This window comes from Trachypithecus francoisi, unplaced genomic scaffold (assembly GCF_009764315.1).
Source record: "Trachypithecus francoisi isolate TF-2019V2 unplaced genomic scaffold, Tfra_2.0 Lachesis_group17, whole genome shotgun sequence".
In the NCBI taxonomy this organism is placed as follows: Eukaryota; Metazoa; Chordata; class Mammalia; order Primates; family Cercopithecidae; genus Trachypithecus; species Trachypithecus francoisi.
Window position 1 is genome coordinate 76,353,863 of NW_022681462.1, and position 14,465 is coordinate 76,368,327.

The window sequence follows — 14,465 nt, forward strand, 5'->3', positions numbered from 1 at the left end:
CCTTTTTTTTTTTTTTGAGACAAAGTCTTGCTCTGTCACCAGGCTGGAGTGCAGTGGCACTATCTCAGCTCACTGCAACCTCCACCTCCCGGATTCAAGTGATTCTCCTGCCTCAGTCTCCCAAGTAGCTGGGACTACAGACGTGTGCCACCATGCCCAGCTAATTTTTGAATTTTTAAGGTTTCACCATGTTGGCCAGGATGACTCGATCTCTTGACCTCGTGATCCACTTGCCTCGGCCTCCCAGAGTGCTGGGATTACAGATGTGAGCCACCGTGCCTAGCTGAATTTTTGTACTTTTTATAAATTCATTGTCTATTTTACAGTTTGAATGGATCTTTTACCCTTGCATCATTTTGTAATGTGTGGAACATTGGGAAAATTTTTATTGTGTTATGCAGATATTTTCAATGCTGGTATTTCATTATATGATACTAAAAAATCACATTTCTTTTTGTTTTGTTTTGTTTGTTTTTCTTTTTTTGAGACAGAGTTTCGCTCTTGTCGCCCAGCTGGAGTGCAGTGGCACAATCTCAGCTCACTGCAACCTCCACCTCCTGGGTTCAAGGGATTCTCCTGCCTCAGCCTCCCGAGTAGCTGGGATTATAGGCATGCAGCACCACGCCCTGCTAATTTTTGTATTTTTAATAGAGACAGGGTTTCACCATGTTGGCCAGGCTGGTCTCAAACTGCTGACCTCAGGTGATCCACCTGCCTCGGCCTCCCAAATTACTGGGATTATATGCGTGAGCCACTGCGCCTGGCAAAAAAATCACATTTCTTAATGTCACCATGTATTTTATCAGACAAAATCATTAATTCTTTGGAGGCTATCAAGCTTACAGTGATAAAAGTTTTATGAAAGTCTGATTTTCACTTGAAAACCTCAATTTCATCATTGACAACAAATATATTATTTTCTTTAAAGTACTAGATTCTGTTTTGTTTTTTTTTTCCCCCTTTTGAGACAGGATTTTGCTTTGTTACCCAGGCTGGAGTCAGTGGCATGATCATAGCTCACGCAGCTTTGAATTCCCAGGCTCAAGTGATCCTCCTGTTCCAGCCTTCAGAGTAGCTAGGACTGCAGACCTGTGCCAGCATGCTCGGCTGTTTTTTAAAAAATTGTTTTTGTAGAGATGTGGTCTCACTATGTTGCTCAGGCTGGTCTTGAACACCTGGCCTCAAGCTATCCTCTCACCTCAGCCTCCCAAGGTGCTGAGATTACAGGCATGAACCACCGTGCCTGACTTCCATTCACTTTGGAGAAATCTTCTGCCAGCTACCTAAACTGGAAAACAGTTATCTTTTGAAGTAGAAATTTTTTTCCATGAGGAAAATGTCTGGTTCGGCTTACAGCTCACAACTACACGACTGCTTTTTCCTGAGACATACTTTCATATGCAGCAGAAATGTTTTATCACCACAGATTGAATGCATTTTGTCATAGAATATTAAAAATATACCTACTCAAGAGTCAGGATTTAATGAAATTAGGAACTCCCTCCCTTTTAAACTTAGTGTGAGTAAGGTTAAAAAATAAGACTACTAGTACATATTGATTATACTACTTTGATCTTTGTTCTAATGGGCCAGTGGTTTTATGCTCCCCTCACCTTTGCACCGTAATTGCAGATGAAAAAAGTAAATAACTTCCTTGCATTCTTATGAAAATAGTTTTAATTTTATGGACTGCTGCATAGGGTCTTGAGGAATACCGGGAATCCAGAGTTCGCAGTTTGAGAACTATTGTTATAGATCTTAGGAGGGTGACTTGATTTAAATTGTGGGAAAGGTATTGGGGAAAGTATCTCCAAGGAACAGATTTTTTATTTATTTATTTATTTATTTATTTTTGAGACGGAGTCTCGCTCTGTCGCCCAGGCTGGAGTGCAGTGGCGCAATCTCGGCTCACTGTAACCTCCGCCTCCCAGGTTCAAACGATTCTCCTGCCTCAGCCTCCTGAGTAGCTGGGACCATGCCTGGCTAATTTTTTGTATTTTTAGTAGAGATGGGGTTTCAGCGTGTTAGCCAGGATGGTCTCGATCTCCTGACCTCGTGATCCGCTTGCCTCGGTCTCCCAAAGTGTTGGGATTTCAGGCGTGAGCCACCGCACCCGACCGAGGAACACGTTTTTTAAGCCAGGCTAGCCAAGCTTAAAAAGGGGAACAAAACATGGATTTAAAAAGTTTGAAGTAGGCAAAGTTGTTGGTGTTATCAAGGAACTGCAAGAAGACCAGTATACATAAAGTATTATGATCAAGGTGGGCAAGAGTAATAGCTAATTTGCTAGTGCATTTGAGAGTGCAGAGCCCGTTTTAAGGATTCTAGATTTTATCCTGTGACCATGAAATGCCATGAAAGTCTTTAAGCAAGGGAAGTGATATGATCTATGTTTCCAGAAAATGACTTTGACTGTTTAAGGAATTTAAAAAATGATACATTTTAGTTCTTTTCCATATTGGTAGTTGACTATTATTAAAACTATAAAATCTCAGAATTCAGGATGTACTTAGGTAGTAGTAACTTGATTTTGATACATATTTTTCAGAAAGCCTTGCAGGACAGAAAAAGAGAGCAAAAAGAAATGCTTTTTGGGGCCAAATGACATTTTTTTCTTTGGTTAAAATGTCTTCACTTCCTGTGAAACACCTTTACAAAATTACTTATGTTCCATTATTTGGACTAAGTAGCTCAATAAACAGTCATGAGGGTACACACTCAGGCAGCTTATACATTGGGTGCACAGACTACATTCATCGTTGCAACTCCACAAATGTGAATTCTTTATTATAGCTATTATATATGAAGTGCATTTATTTCTAAGAGAATGCCTACTGATCTTGCCCCTCTCCCCCAATTTTTTCATATTAAAGGCTTTTTTTTAACCTGTGTATCAACAATGACGATGTGCTAATATTGAAAAGTTACGCCTTTAAAGACAAAGCACCTTGCAGTCAAATAAAGGGAGAGAAAGTGGCATTGCTTCTAATGCCTCTATTATTTATTTCTCTTCAAAATATTCCTGTGGCCTTGGTGTTTATGGATCTAGCATTCTAACAAAGAAAATGCATGAACTTCAATGTACACTATTCATTTTCTTTTGTTAGCATTTAGCAAACAAAGAGACCCATTTTGAGATTACTACTGGTTTAAATGCCCCATTTTACTTTCCTTTCAATGACATTTGGCTTTTTCTGGTTTTGTTTTTGGATATATTGCTTTTAAGGGTTTTATATTGAGGAGACTTAAACATTTTTTTCTTATTACTTCTTTTAATCAAATATGGAACTTCACTTGGCTATTGGCGAGTTTTCTACCAAACCAGAAAGAATCTGTAGAGTACACAGTTGGTTAATTGAGATTGGTGGGGCTCTTTTTCCTTCATCTAGATTGGGGCAGACAAAAAGGCAAATAAGGAAAGTAGTCAGGTATCAGAAGAGTTAATTAGGCTTCTGGCAGACCTCTGTTGTTTATTTCTGGAGCAGTGTATCTTTTGGCTATTGTTAGAACCTTATTACACTTAGGAAATTTATGTATGCCTTGAATTTAAATTGTTATTTTAAAAATCACTTCATATTTTGACTGTGTGTTTTAGATTTTCCAGGAGTGCTCTGATGTTAAATATTCTTTCTGTCTGTCTTTTCATATATTCCTCAATCAGAAAAATGCCCTTTCTCATTATTTGATTCTTGGTTCATGTACTACCTGGCCCTAGTCAGATTACCTAAACATTTCTGAATTACCATTATCTACAGCCCACATTAGCCTTTAATTAAAAAGAAAGTGTCATTTATTTATGTGCTGTTAAGATAGGTGACCAGAGTGCTATCTTTTAGTTTTCTTCATTTAGAAATCTATAGATTTGACTTTTTTTTTGAAATGGTTCTTGAATTGATGATAGAGGTGGTGACAAGAAGTGAGGATTAGCAGTGCTAATAACATATTGAAGGAAGAGAGGTAGAAAGATTCTGTCTTCTATAAGGAACTTAAATTAATGAGCAAAAAGCAGTCCAGTTAAAAAGAGGGCAAAGGACATGAACAGACTCTTTTCAAAAGAAGATACATACGTGGCCAACAAGCATACAAAAAAATTCTCATAATCAGTAATCGCTAGAGAGATACAAATCAAAATCACAATGAGATACCACCTGATAATAGTCAGAGTGGCTATTATTGATAAGTCAAAAATTAACAGATGCTGGCAAGGTTGTGGAGGAAAAGAAATGTTTACACATTGTTGGTAGTAGTGTAAATTCATTCAGTCATTGTGGAAAACAGTGTGGCGATTTCTCAAAGAACTTAAACCAGAAGTAACTCTGGACCCAGCAGTCCCGTTATTGGATATGTACCTGAAGGAATGTAAATTGTTCTGCCATAAAGACACATGCACACATGTGTTCATTGCAGCACTGTTCTCAATAGTAAAGACGTGGAATCAACATAAATGCCCATCAGTGGTAGACTAGATAAAGAAAATGTGGTACATATATACACTATGTAATATTACACAGCTCTATAAAAGAATAAGATCATATCTTTTGCAGCAACATGGAGCTAGACGCCATTATCCTAAGCAAACTCCCACAGGAACAGAAAATCAAATACTGTGTGTTCTCATAAGTAGGAGCTAAATATTGAGAACGTGGGGACATAAAGAAGGGAACAACAGACACTGAGACCTACTTGAGGCTAGAATGTGGGAGAAAGATGAGGATAAAAAAACTACTTATGGAATACTAGGTTTATTATCTAGGTGTCCAAATAATCTGTACACCAAACCTTGGCGACATGTAATTTACCTATATTACAAACCCATACAGGTACCCTTGAACTTAAAGAAAAGGATAATCTGCTTCTGACCAGAAATGGCCTGTGGATGAACCCTCATGTTTGCTGTGTGTGCTGTCTTAAGGAGGTTCTGGGACTCTAAACTGAGAATCACTTATCCACAACTTTCTTTGTTTTTTTTTTTCATAGCAGAACAACTTAATATGCACAGCTTTATCTCCTTCCTCCCTCCCTGCAATATATGAAGTAACATAAACCAATAATTGGTTAATTTTCTTAGCTGTAATAGAATTTTATGAGAATAAATATATTGCTAAAGCACACATTCCCTGGCCTGCAAATTTTTGATACAAAAGAACTAGCTCATCTCTCAGCTTTTGTTCGTTAATTGAGCAATCCGTAATACTTTTCTAACTACATAGCATATCATATGTTTTCTTCAAATAGTTTTGGCTTTATGAGTCTGTAAGTTTTGTATGTGATGTGAGAAGGCTGGTTCATGTGAATATTGGAGAACAGAGAAGATTGATAGTTTTGGAATTCAGATTGTAGGGCAGGTTTGGATATTTGACTGAATGAGAGGAAATTAACATTACTCTTAATGTCAAGATAAAGAGATTGTACAGATTTAAGCTACACTTTAGCTCAGTTCTTTTCTGTAGACTACAGTGCAAATAACACATAATCTAGTTTCTTTGTTTTTGAGAATGACTTCTATTTGAATGGGAATAGAGAAAGCTTATTATATAGAATTCTTTTCAACAAGATGCCTTTTTCACCCTACCATGGAGGAAATACGGAAATAGCTTTTTCAGAATGCCTTTTTATAATGGATATTTTGTATAGATATTTAGAATTTTATGCTATTATGTATTTTTATTAAAATCATGGTGGATCTTAGAAGTTTATTTTAGAATGTGTTAGAATGTTGAAATTTTAATAGCTTAAATGTGTAAAATCCAGTTAATAAAATACAGCTTCTGAAAACCTGTTGTATCCTTGTCATTGTGCATACAGAGATTATTTTATGCATAGTGGTTTGGTTTACTGTATTACTTAATAGCTGGTATTTCCAAGTACTGAGTATGATTCTTTTAAAGGCCATCCAACAAAGACAGAAATAAGGAATTAACTTAACTGAGGAGCAAGTCATTATTAGGTGTATTAGTTTGCTAGGGCTGTCATAATAAAATACCACAGATTGGGTGGCTTAAACAACACAAATTTATTTTTTAACAATTCTGGAAGCTTGAAGTTCTATATCAAGTTTGTCAGGGTTGGTTTCTCCTGAGGCCTTTCTTCTTGGCCTGTTGTAGGTGGCCGCCTTCTTGTTGCCCCTTCTGACATGATCATATCTCTGTGCAGGCATACTTCTGGTGTCTCTTTTTCCTATAAGGACACCAGACTTATTGGATTAGGTCCCCACTAATGGCCTCATTTGAACTTAATCGCCTCTTTGAAGACCTTATCTCTAAATAGCATTACAGTCTGTGCTACTGGGGATTGGTTCTTCAACATGTGAATTTTGGAGGGGAACACAGTTCAGCCATTAACAGTTGGTAATTAAGAAGGAAAACAAGTGATTTGTAAGAATTGCTTTTTTCTCTTTTATTTAATAAGGTTTGTGTAGAAGTGCAATTGTTCCGTGTTTTTTGTTGTGTATCTCCTAGCCGGAGAATTTTCATCCTTGGGCCTTCTCATCATGTGCCCCTCTCTCGATGTGCACTTTCCAGTGTGGATATATATAGGACACCCCTGTATGACCTTCGTATTGACCAAAAGAGTAAGTATATAGAAATAGCTTTCAAATAGCTAATGTTCTTTTAATAGGACTTGGAAGTTAATTTAAAAACTTATAAATGTGAGCATCATAAGTAATATCTCAATATTTAAAATAAAATTTGTTACAACTAATCTGCATAAAACAGCAAAAAAAGAAACTCTTCCATATCCCTAAAAGGCAACTAGTGTTTTTCAGCTAGTTACAGAAATCTGTCAGATCCGCCAGTGTGCAGATTGTAGTGGTTACATTAATATTCAGAAAAATGCCATGTACTCAGTGTACCAGGAGACAAAAAATTAGTACCCATACCAATTTCATGAAAGATTCTGGGCGTGTTAATCTACTTCTACGTAATGACACTTTCTCACTGTAAATAGATAATGCTGATAATATCTTTATTTTCTTGTAAATGATTTTTATGGGAAAAAATGAGCCTTTATGAAACTCTGAAAGAAACGTGCTATATAAATGATAAATATATTTTATTTTTAAACATGCCTACAATTAAGATTGATTTATATTTTTCCATAGGAGTCCAGAGTCACAATTTTATTTAGTAGTTCTTACACAATAGATGTATAAAGTAAAAACCTTTTGATTTTATAAAGGTTTTTTTTTTGGGGGGGGAGGAGTAATTTTAAAAATACAGAACAGTATAAAGAGTAGTATAAGAAATTAACTGATGTACTTAACATCCATAATTTATTCAGAGTTTCTCGCTCATCCTGAACCCAATTTACCTTCCCAGAAGTAACCACCTTCATGATCTGGGTATATGTCCTTTCAGTTGGTCAAATTATTCACACACATGCACGCACACACACACATATATATGTACACACACACACATACTGACCTATATATATATTTATTTTTGTTTTTAGAGATGTGATCTCACTCTGTTGCCCAGGCTGGAGTGCAGTGGCATGATTATAGTTCACTGCAGCCTCAAACTCCTGGGCTCAAGTGATCCTCCTACCTCAGCCCCCCAAGTAGCTAGAACTACAGGCACACATCACCACACCCAATTTATTAAAAAAAATTTTTTTTGTAGAGGTAGGGTCTTGCTATATTGCCCAGGCTGATCTTGAACTCCTGGTCTCAAGCAATTCTCCTATCTTGGCCTCCCAAAGTGCTGGGTTTATAGGTGTGAGCCACTGTACCTGGCCTCAAATTATGTTTTTAAGTATGTTAGGGGTGCTATTGTTTCAAAGAATTTTGCAAAAATTTCTTGTATAGAATAAAAGAGTCGAAGCCTAGTGTGGTGGTTCATGTCTGAAATCCCAGCACTTTGGGAGGCTGAGATGGGTAGACTGCTTGAGCTCAGGAGTTTGAGACCAGTCTGGGTAATGTGGCAAAACCCTGTCTATACAAAAAAATACAAAAATCTGCTGGGCGTGGTGGCACGTGGCTGTAGTCTCAGCCACCCGGTTGGGAGAGGGCGTGGGGCAGTGAGGTAGGAGGATGGCTTGAGCTCAGGAGGTAGAGGTTGCAGTGAGCTGAAATCATGTTGCTGTACTTCAGCCTGGCCTGGGTGACAGAGTGAAGCCCTGTCTTCAAAATTAAATAAATTAATTTGAAAATAAATAAAATGGGCCGGGCGCGGTGGCTCAAGCCTGTAATCCCAGCACTTTGGGAGGCCGAGACGGGCGGATCACGAGGTCAGGAGATGGAGACCATCCTGGCTAACACAGTGAAACCCCGTCTCTACTAAAAATACAAAAAACTAGCCAGGCGAGGTGGCAGGCGCCTGTAGTCCCAGCTACTCAGGAGGCTGAGGCAGGAGAATGGCGTGAAGCCGGGAGGCGGAGCTTGCAGTGAGCTGAGATCCGGCCACAGCACTCCAGCCTGGGCGACAGAGCGAGACTCCATCTCAAAAAAAAAAAAAAAAAAAAAAGAAAATAAATAAAATAATAAAAGAGTCCATTTGCAAGAAAAAATTCTTTTTTCTTATTTTTGGCATAAGTTTTCATAATTTGGGCTTTAGGTATCATAGAATATTAGCAATTTGTTAATCCATCTTATTAATGAAACGACTATTTCTAACCTTACTTCCTGAGATGTTTTAAGGAACACATTTTACTTTTAAAACCTTGTTGGGGCATTCAGGAAATTTTAATTTTGGATAGCTTGCCAGTGAAGAAATGGAGAATTTTGTCAAGAAAAGAGGTCATACAACCATTTCTTTCTGTCTTTGATATAGGTAAACCCATTTGAGGATTTGTTCTATTCTATGCTAAAAATATTATTATATATATATTTTTACATGTTAACTTTTATCTTTTTCTTGTTCTACAATATTCAGTTTTAAGTATAGTTCATCAGAAGGGCCTGAATTACTAGTCTTTTTAAGTTGGGATGGTATTGTGGCAAATTTATATTTTGATCTATCTTAAAAGCTTAATTTTGAATTTTCAGGAAAATAGCATTAGTGAGAATTTTCTCTTCTTGGTATGGTAGAAACCTGAAGTGTGAAATAATACCACACATTTTATTAAAAAAACTCAAACTTTGCTTTTGACCTCATGAGTTAAATAGACCAGTGGTTTTTCCATATTTCAGTAGGAATTCTAATTATGTTCTTGCTAGCATGTACTGATTAAAGCCAAGGAAAAGCCTAGACCCAAAAGTGATTTTAGAAATAATGAAAGGAACTGATGAAGAGTTTAGATGATCATTTTTTATATAACTATGTAACATATGCAAATGATGAGTAAGTCTTTACATGTATTACTGTTTTACCTGTTACATAAAAACTAGTTCTGTTTTTTTTCTCTTTCTCCTTACTCTCCCTCCTTTCTTTCCTTTCTTTCTATTATTTTGTTTTAATAAAAATGAGAATATTATATGGTGTTTCTGTCTTTTGCCAAAGCATGTAGTTTTGTGTTACTGGGTGGAATCTCACTGGATAAGGATATGCATTAATATATTTGTTTTACTGTATTTTGAAATCTCTTTAGTTTACGGAGAACTATGGAAGACAGGAATGTTTGAACGCATGTCTCTGCAGACAGATGAAGATGAACACAGTATTGAAATGCATTTGCCTTATACAGCTAAAGCCATGGAAAGGTATATTGATTGATATAAGAAATCCCCAGGAAATCATAGACATTAATTTCTTTGGTAATTTAAAACTAGTAAATCCCAATAATTATCAGGGTAAAGAGATTAAGAAATGAGATAAAAAATTGAGACAGGAGTGTCTTAAGGTGGATTGTTGGTTTTGAGTAGTTTTCCTATGAAGGCTGAACATGTGAATTGACATGATTGTTTTATTAGCTGGAAGTGTTAAAAAAACCATGGGTATGTGAGTGTATGTGGGTATGTATATATCTTGCTTTGCTTGTATTTTATTCATTCGACATTTCTTTATCTCAAAATAATAATTCCATTCTTTTCTGGTACAATGCTATAATTAATCGTAAAATTTTAGGCTTGTATTTAATTTTGGAGGTCATTTATTTCAACCTTGTGCAAGGTACATGAATCTCTTTTATGGTATGCTTGAGAGACTTACATGGTACCTGCTAAAGGTCTTCCTGTGATGGAGTACTCACTGTACTGTGAGCTGAACGAGGACAGGGTCAATATCTATTTTGTTCTCTACTGTATACCCCACCACCTAGCACAGTGTCCAGCACATAGTAGTTATTAATGTATTTTGATAAAATAAAAAATAATTATTTCAAGGATTTTCTTCTTTTAGTGAAACATTTGGATTAGGATGTCTTCTCTTTTGTAGGTTTCTCTAATTTTTAAAACCATTTCCTATATATGGACTTAATATTTCATATTTAGTTTGGCAGTTCTAAGTATGGTAAGATGATACCTTCTGGATTTGTTCATTATATTTTCTTACTAAAGTACATGATGCTCTGTAGGCTCTCAGTAAATATTAATTAAATGTACTAATAAAGTCTAAGATAACATTATATTTTTTATGTTGATGTAGCTTACTGTTGGCTAATGTACTTGTGATCAGCCAAAGCTCAAGGCCTTTTCATAATATTCAGATGGATTATTTTCTGTTCTCAGACTTTTGTGTGATTTCTTTTTGTATGTCTTCTCAATTATTCTAAATATGTTTGTCTTCTCAATTATTGCTGTTTAGTTTTTCTTGTTTAGTTCATTGTTGCAGTCTTTTTGGATTATTTCCACTCTTACTCTGTATTCAAAGTATTATTTACTTTTCTCAGTCTTTTATCTGCTTCTGCTCACAATGATAACCATGAGGAATTATATAAATCTGAAGAATTTTCAAAAATCAGTGTGATACTACATTATAAGCAATATAATTTTAGGGTTTTTAATACATTCTAATTCTTCAGAGATGTGAAACCATATATATTATTTCTTAAATTGTTGTTATAATCAGAACTTTCTCTTCTTCAACCGGAAAAGATAATTGAATATTTTTATTCACTGAGATGTTTGCATATTTTGTCATGAGAAAATATAATTTAGACTTAATAAATACTAATACTTCGGGTGCAGTGGCACATGTCTGTAATTCCAGCAGCACTTTGGGAGGCTGAGGTGGGCAGATGACTTGAGCCCAGAAGTTCAAGACCAGCCTGGGCATTGTGGCAAAACTCTTGTCTCTACTAAAAATAGAAAAATTAGCCATGTGTAATGTCGGGTACTTGTTGTCCCAGCTACTTGGGAGGCTGAGGTGGGATGATTGCTTGAGCCTGACTGGTTGAGACTGCAGTGAACCGAGATCATGGTACTGCACTCCAGCCTAGGTGACAGAGTGAGACCCTGTCTCAAACAAACAAACCCAAAAAACAATAGGACCAGTAAACTGACAACAATATCCTCAAGGAGGTTATAACAAGATAACATTTTTATTGTTATTTTAAAAGTAAAACATGTACATTGTGGAACATTTAGGAAAATAGAAACTTAAACCCAGCAAACCAAATTCCTACTTATAATTCCCCCTTTTAAATAGTATCAAATAAACTACTGCCACATTACATTAGGATCCCTAATATTGACCCTTCTTTTCTTTGTAGCATTAGTTGGACTCATTACCTATGTCAGTTATTTATTACTAAGTAACAAAAGCTCTTACTTAAAATTACCTATATCAGTTATCTTTTACTAAGTAACAGATTTAAACTGTGACTTAAAATCACAGCTGTTTATTGCCTAAAATTTGGGGGCCAGGAATTGGGGCAGGGAACGTCTTGCTTTGGTCCACAAGACACTGACTGAGGTGGCTCAAATGGGGCTACAGTATCTCAGATAGTGTCACTCATGTGTCTTGGACCTTAGTGCTAGCTCTCTGTTGAGAGCCCTCATTTCTTCTCCAGCTGACCTGTTTGTTCATCAAGTAGGGCTTTTTTTTTTTGGCGACTCTCTAGAAGAATAGCTTAGACTTCTTTTTTTCTTCTTCTTCTTCTTTTTTTTGGATCAAGAGAGTAAAACCAGAAGTTTCTAGGCCTATTATGTCCTAGGCTGGAAACTACATAGCACATTTCCAGTGAATCGTGTTTTTCAAAGCAAATAAGATCATTGTGTCAGCCAAGATTTGAGGAAAAGAGCAATATATTGCTCCTCTTGGTGGGAGGAGTAGCATGTGTGTACAGGAGTAAGAGAAACTGTTGACAGCTGTCTTTGCTGATGGTCTACTACAGTTCTTCCTCTGGTGGACAATTCATGTCTCTCTAACATGTCATATACACCCAGGCTTCCCAGGATGTTCAGAAATCTTATTTGCTGTGACCCTAGGCTCAAATTTTATTATCTTATGATCTCCATCAAGTTAGGATGTGAATGAGGCTCCTTGAGTGTGGTTCCTCTTTTTTTGGAGGGGGGATGTGGGGGGGAAAGAGTCTCAGCTCTGTTGCCCAGGCTGGAGTGCAGTGGCATGATCATGGCTCACTGCAGCCTCTGCCTCCTGGTCTCAAGTAGTCTTCCCACCTTGGCCTCCCAAAGCAATGGGATTACAGGCATAAGCCACTGTGCTTGGCCTCTTTTTTTTTTTTAGAGGCAGGGCCTCATTCTGTCACCCAGGCTGGAGTGCAGTGGCACAGTTATAACTCACTGTAGCCTTGAACTCCTGGGCTCAAGGGATCTTCCTACTTCAGCTTTCAGAGTAGTGGCCCTACAGGTACGTACTAACATATCTGGCTAATTTTAAAAGCATTTTTTTAGAGACGGGTCTTACTTTATTTCTCAGACTGATCTTGAACTCCTGGCCTCAAGCGAGCTTCTTGCTTTAGTCTCCCAAGTAATGTCTTAGTTACGTATTGCAGCATAACAAATCACCTCAATGTATGTATTTTTTTCTTTTTTTAAAAAAATTAAAAACAAACTTTAATTTTTTGGGTGCATGGTGTATAGGTGGGGTACATGAGAAGTTTTGATACAGTCATGTGGTGTAAAATAATCACATCATGGAGAATGGGGTATTAATCACTTTAAGCATTTATCCTTAGTGTTACAGACAATCCAGTTATATTTTTTTAGTTACTTAAAAATGTACAGTTGAGTTAGCGACTATAGTCACCCTGTTGTGCTACCGAATACTAGGTCTTATTCATTCTATTTTATTTTGTATCCATTAACCATCCCCACCTACCTGCTAGCCCTCCACTATTCTTTCCAGTCTCTGGTAACCATCCTTCTACTCTCCATGTCTGTGAATTCAATCGTTTTGATTTTTAGGTCCCACAAATGTGTAGTTTTTCACTTAAATGATTCTGTAGTTTGGAAATTTGGTTGGGTTAGCGGAGACAATTTGTCTCTGTTTCATCTACTGCCAGTTGAGGCAGGTCGACTTCGGCTAAAGACTCCAAGATGCCCTAGCTTCCTCTGTGGGGCCGTGGTGCTGGTTGTCTTCTTGAGGCACATCAGTTTTCATCTTGGTTCTCATCTGTCAGTGCCTGTTGACACTCACCCTTCAGGACTTTTCAGTTCACATGGTGAATCCTCTCTAGCAGGATAGCAATTGAGCAAAAGAAGAAATTTCCAGCTCTCTTAATATCGAAGTCTAGAACTGGCACAGCATCACTTATGCCTCATTCTACTGGTCAAAGTGCATCATAAGGCTAAATTCAAGGAGAGGGAACTACGGATGCTACTTTTAATGGGAGGAGTGACATTGAGCATTGAGATGTGGGAAGAATTTTTGGTGATTAGATTCATAGAAACTGTGGTTAAGTAGTTGAGGGATTATTTCTATATAAGTCTGTGTCCCTTCCATGGTAGTTCCATAGTGTTTTCTCCCGGGAGCAGCTAGTCTTCAGTGTGTCTGCTATGCATTGCACAGTACCTGGTACACAAAAATATTTCAGTAATTGTTGAATGAATTAATAACTGTCTTGCCATTTTCAATACTTTAATTATTTTTCCAAAAAGTGGATCAAATGTTCTTTTTAAAAAAGAAATTACATTTTTTTAATTTTCAAAAAATAAACTCTTGATCATCTTTGGCTACAAATATTCTTTTTTAAAACTGCTTTTCTTGTCATGAAGGTATTTTCCTGTCATTTTTTTACTCCAGTTTATTGGCTATACATAAGACTTTCTAGTCAAAGATCCTTGTAATACTTCAATGAATTCTTGATCATTTAACTTTTAAGCTTTCCCCCCATTTTTCACTATTATAAACCACATTATGTATTTTTAAAAAAATAGATGTCTAAGGTATTATTTAAATTTCTGCTTTTTTTTTTTTTTGAGATAGAGTCTTGCTCTGTCACCAGGCTGGAGTGCAGTGGCGCGATCTTGGCTCACTGCAACCTCTGCCTCCTGGGTTCAAGTGATTCTCCTGCTTCAGCCTCCCGAGTACCTGGGATTACAGGCGACTGCCACCATGCCCAGCTAATTTTTGTATTTTTAGTAGAGAAGGTGTTTCACCATGTTGGCCGAGATGGTCTCC

The 14,465-nt window shown here is 36.9% G+C and overlaps 1 protein-coding gene across 6 annotated transcripts in view; it reads left to right on the forward strand.

Annotated features, from left to right (window-relative positions):
• Positions 1-14,465, forward strand: part of MEMO1 (mediator of cell motility 1) — a 147,021-nt gene that overhangs the window by 84,480 nt on the left and 48,076 nt on the right. For all 6 annotated transcript variants that reach the window (XR_004428404.1, XM_033176114.1, XM_033176115.1 and 3 more), the window contains 2 exons: positions 6,459-6,571; positions 9,532-9,643. Coding sequence is in view for 5 of the 6 variants with exons in the window: in XM_033176114.1 (XP_033032005.1) it covers positions 6,459-6,571; positions 9,532-9,643 (225 nt within the window). In the remaining variant the exon portion in view is untranslated. The remainder of the gene's footprint in view (positions 1-6,458; positions 6,572-9,531; positions 9,644-14,465) is intronic.